Source organism: Vicia villosa, linkage group LG3, assembly GCF_029867415.1.
Source record: "Vicia villosa cultivar HV-30 ecotype Madison, WI linkage group LG3, Vvil1.0, whole genome shotgun sequence".
NCBI lineage: Eukaryota > Viridiplantae > Streptophyta > Magnoliopsida > Fabales > Fabaceae > Vicia > Vicia villosa.
The window spans coordinates 216,728,766-216,732,675 of NC_081182.1; the positions used below are offsets into that span (position 1 = coordinate 216,728,766).

Below are 3,910 nucleotides of genomic sequence, written 5' to 3' on the forward strand. Positions count from 1 at the left end.
CTAAGTTTCTACAGTAAATCTTACCCTATAGTGTTTCTTTCTGTTTTCCTGTTTCAAGGAATTCGATTTTTTCAGACATGATTTCAGTGGTGGTCCTATTAGTTTGTTTGATGATGGCTGCATGGGATATGAACACTTGAGATCTCTTCGTTTATGCTCAAAAGGATCAAGCCAAAACCGGATATTAGGCTCACCGAACCAAATCTTCCTTTTGGCATATTGATATGCAGCAACTGCATCACTTTCTTTGAAAAAAGCCACCTGAGCTGAGCCACAGTACCAAGAGACTTTTGTGCTTGAAGAATCTACTGAGCCAAATACACTAAACTTCTTTATCAGTTGTTCTTTCGACGGTAGGTTGAAATTCTTTGGGAACTTCATGTGCAAAGATTTAGAACATAAGGGACTAATGGAATATGAACACTTGAGTTCTCTTCGTTCGTGCTCAAAAGGTTCAAGCCAAAACTGGATATTAGGCTCACCAAACCAGACCTTCCTTTTGGCATAGTGATATGCAGCAACTGCGTCACTTTCTTTGAAAAAAACCACCTGAGCTGAGCCATAGTGCCAAGAGACTCTTGTGCTGGAAGAATCTACGGAGCCAAATACACTAAAATTCTTTATTAGCTGTTCTTTCGAAGGAATGTTGAAATTATTGGGAAACTTCATGTGCAAAGATTTAGAACATAAGGGAACATGTGGTTTTGATTGCTGTCCAACTTTTGATTTAAGTGTTGAACAAGAAGCAATATAGTGATAAGAATCTTTACTCTCCACCAAACAATCCCCAGAAAACGATTTTATTCTCACTGAGTCTTTTGACTTAAGAGGTGTTATATCACCATTGCGAATTCTTTGCAGCCTCTCCTGGTAAACAGGGGACTTAGATCCCAACACAAAGTTAACTTTCGCTGCACTAGCATCAACCTCACAGTTATCAGATTGGAAGTCAGCCACCATGTTGGGTGAATATTCACGGGTAAAAGACTGCTGTAAGGTCAAATGTTGACTTCTTTTCATATCAAGTTTCTGATCCTTATCAGTGAAATTTATGTTAGTTTCGCCAAAATGTACGCAGGCCTGATCGTCTATTTGTATACTTTCTTCTGGTTCAAGCATCTTGATGTTTGAGATCCTAGGTCTAGTATTTTTTTTGATGTGTGTTCTGCTAGTTTGCGGAAAAACATGACCTAAATCATGTTTATCACCTCGCTTTCTTTTCCTGTTGAGGCATATAGTGATCTCTGCTTCTTCCAATCCAGAGCAAAGCCTTGGTACATCTTCTTTTCTTTTACTGATATAACTGATCAAGTGAGTATTTAAGTTTGAAGAAATAGAAAAGTGAGCTTCCCTCATTCTAGAATAGTTTCCAAAGCACATATCGACTAGGCCACGGGGTAATATACTTTTAAATCTCAAGAGGTTCTGCCTTTCCAACTTTAGATTGTTTCCCCTAATGTGCAATGGGATTAAGGCAGTAGAATGCATAAAGAGTTCAGCCTTACCACTATATCCTTCCAAATCAGGAACTGTTGGGTTCAATCTTCTTATAGCACCAATGGTTGAGTTTTCCTCCCCTTGCTTGGATATGACCTGAGATTTATCTTTGGATTCTAAAGCCGCAGATTTACGAGTACCTAAGTGAACCTTCTGACTCAAAGAGGAACATCGATGCAGCTTTACATTATCACCTAATGATAAAAAAATAGTTAACAGGAAAAATCAATATATACCTTTTGTAGTTCAAGAAATCGGATACTCAATAACAATATACAACAATAAAAGCCTGTTTCCACAAGAACAGGACAGCATAGTTATTTTATCAGAAATTTCAAATTTCTAACATCAACATACTATTCAACTTAGGGATGTCAAGAAAATGGTAAATATTGACTAATTGAAATCATGTAGTATAATAATTTTCCATTTCAAATTATGGATGATCTCACAAGCATGGCTATCAAACACCCAAGTTGACTAGCAAACTCATCCGTGTTATGTTTCTAGCTAGGAAAGTCTAGTTGAATCACATAAAGCTCAACTTGGAGAAAACTCGGTTGAAATTGTGTAGACTCTTTCAAACGCAAAATCACAAAATTATGCTTGTGTAAGTATGTTCAATAAAAAGGAAATTTTGGGTTCAAAAATTGTTAAACCAGAGTATTTTTCCACACGGCTTCAAAATTTTTGCTACATCTCAATGCCTTTCAGCCAAACCAAAGTTGCCCGTCATCATTCCCACCCCACTAACGAAGACAATCTATTATTCACTCTTTTACTGCAATGACCCAGTCACTCAGAATATTCATCGTTGTTTAGTACTTAGTAGTAACTAATCAATACCTTAAAACAAGGTAAATTTTCTCTCACAGGATGAATTTTCTCACAATTAAGTTTTTTCCAAGTAAAGAGTCAGAATTCAATCCTTTCTCACATGAAACAAAATTACATGTTGTTAAACCCTTATCATGCTTCTAAGTGTCTTTTCCATGAATGTCATGTTTAAATATGAACTCTACATTCTTCTCCACAAATGTCTAGACACAAATTCTACAAGAATTACCCTATTTATCTCTTTGATGACCGCAATCAAAACATTTCTTATCTTATGTAACAACTATTAGGTTGCAATATCTGCCAAAATCTCAATCAAAACTCCCAACCCAAAAACAAAAACAGGATGATATTTATCTATATATAGCAACAACACTTTTGATCACATGTGTATTCCGGGAATGTCATACGACAATATCGGCCACCAACACATGTGATTATACTCAATTATCTGTACGTTTTCCTTCACAATTGGAACACTTCAAATTAATTTTAGACGTGTAAAATTGATTTTGACATGTTTGATTGATCTCAAGTAGAATTAACTCTACTTTTCATAATTAATTCTAATTGATTTTTACACTGAAATTTATTATTCAACTCACTTTTACACGAATTTATCCAAACATATATCACTTTACCTTCAACTCACATTTAGTCAGAATCAAATTCACTAAAACTCAATTTTTTCACGGCAAAACCAAACACACGCGCTATGTAATTTGTCCTTATTTGGTACCGGTGTCGCATTTATCGTGCCAGGTTAACTACTGCATAGAAATTCATCAAAATTATAAACTTTTCAACAATCAAATTCGGAAAAAAATTTAAAAAATACCTAATTTTCGATTTTCTTGGTAGAGTTTCTTCTGGCGAAAGGAAGAATAACACCGAAAAGCATGAACATTGGCAATCAATTTAACAGCTTCAACAACCCGGGAACCATCAACCGAAGGAAAAACAGCAGCATCCAAAACAAAATCCAAAACCCTAACCGGTTCAAACCGGTTTAAACCCCTGTTATCTTCATTATGACCCGTTATTATACAGCGGCAGGTTAAACCGGAAACGATTCTGAGACCGAATAACCTAAGGGCGGTTCTAAACGCGTCGTTTTGGGGAGGAAATGAGGTTGTAAAGGGGAAAGGTTGGTCGAAGGGGAGGAGTTCGGATTCGAGGAAGAATGTGCGGGTGGTGGGGTTGTTGAAGAAGGAGAGGGAGATGGTGAGGTCGGAGGAGGATGTGATGAGGGCCGGAGACCAGTTGGTGGTGTTGAGAGGAGAGGGGATTGTTGGATTTGCCCATACAATGTCACCGGTTCTGAACTTTGGACTCATCGTGTTTTCTTTCTGTTTGGTTCGCATTCAAGACTTGGGAAATGGTGTGTATCAAATTCTCTTGTTTTCCCGCGCAACTCAAATTAATACTCCCTCACAATGAGTATTCGATAGGGTAAAAATTTGGAGCAATTCTTGCATGGATACGACACTAAATTCACATTCTTAGGCACAACCAATAAAAAAGAGTCTTTTTTAAATTTATTTTAATTTTAATTGGATTCATGGGGTGGTTGAGA

General features: G+C 36.8%; 1 protein-coding gene across 1 annotated transcript; it reads right to left on the reverse strand.

Annotated features, from left to right (window-relative positions):
• On the reverse strand, positions 1-3,699 carry LOC131659947 (uncharacterized). The gene is made up of 2 exons (XM_058929056.1): positions 3,173-3,699; positions 1-1,691 (listed from the first exon to the last, which is right to left on the reverse strand). The coding sequence occupies exons 1-2, from the start codon at positions 3,696-3,698 to the stop codon at positions 1-3; spliced, it is 2,217 nt and encodes a 738-aa protein (XP_058785039.1). The 5' UTR covers position 3,699.
• Positions 3,700-3,910: the final 211 nt, after the last annotated feature.

Excerpts from the sequence above, each read along its gene's own strand:
- LOC131659947 (XM_058929056.1), bottom strand. The coding sequence starts at position 3,698 with ATGCGAACCAAACAGAAAGAAAACACGATGAGTCCAAAGTTCAGAACC. Across the intron at positions 1,692-3,172 it reads CCAAGAAAATCGAAAATTAG|GTGATAATGTAAAGCTGCAT; the intron begins GTATTTTTTAAA and ends TTTTATCATTAG.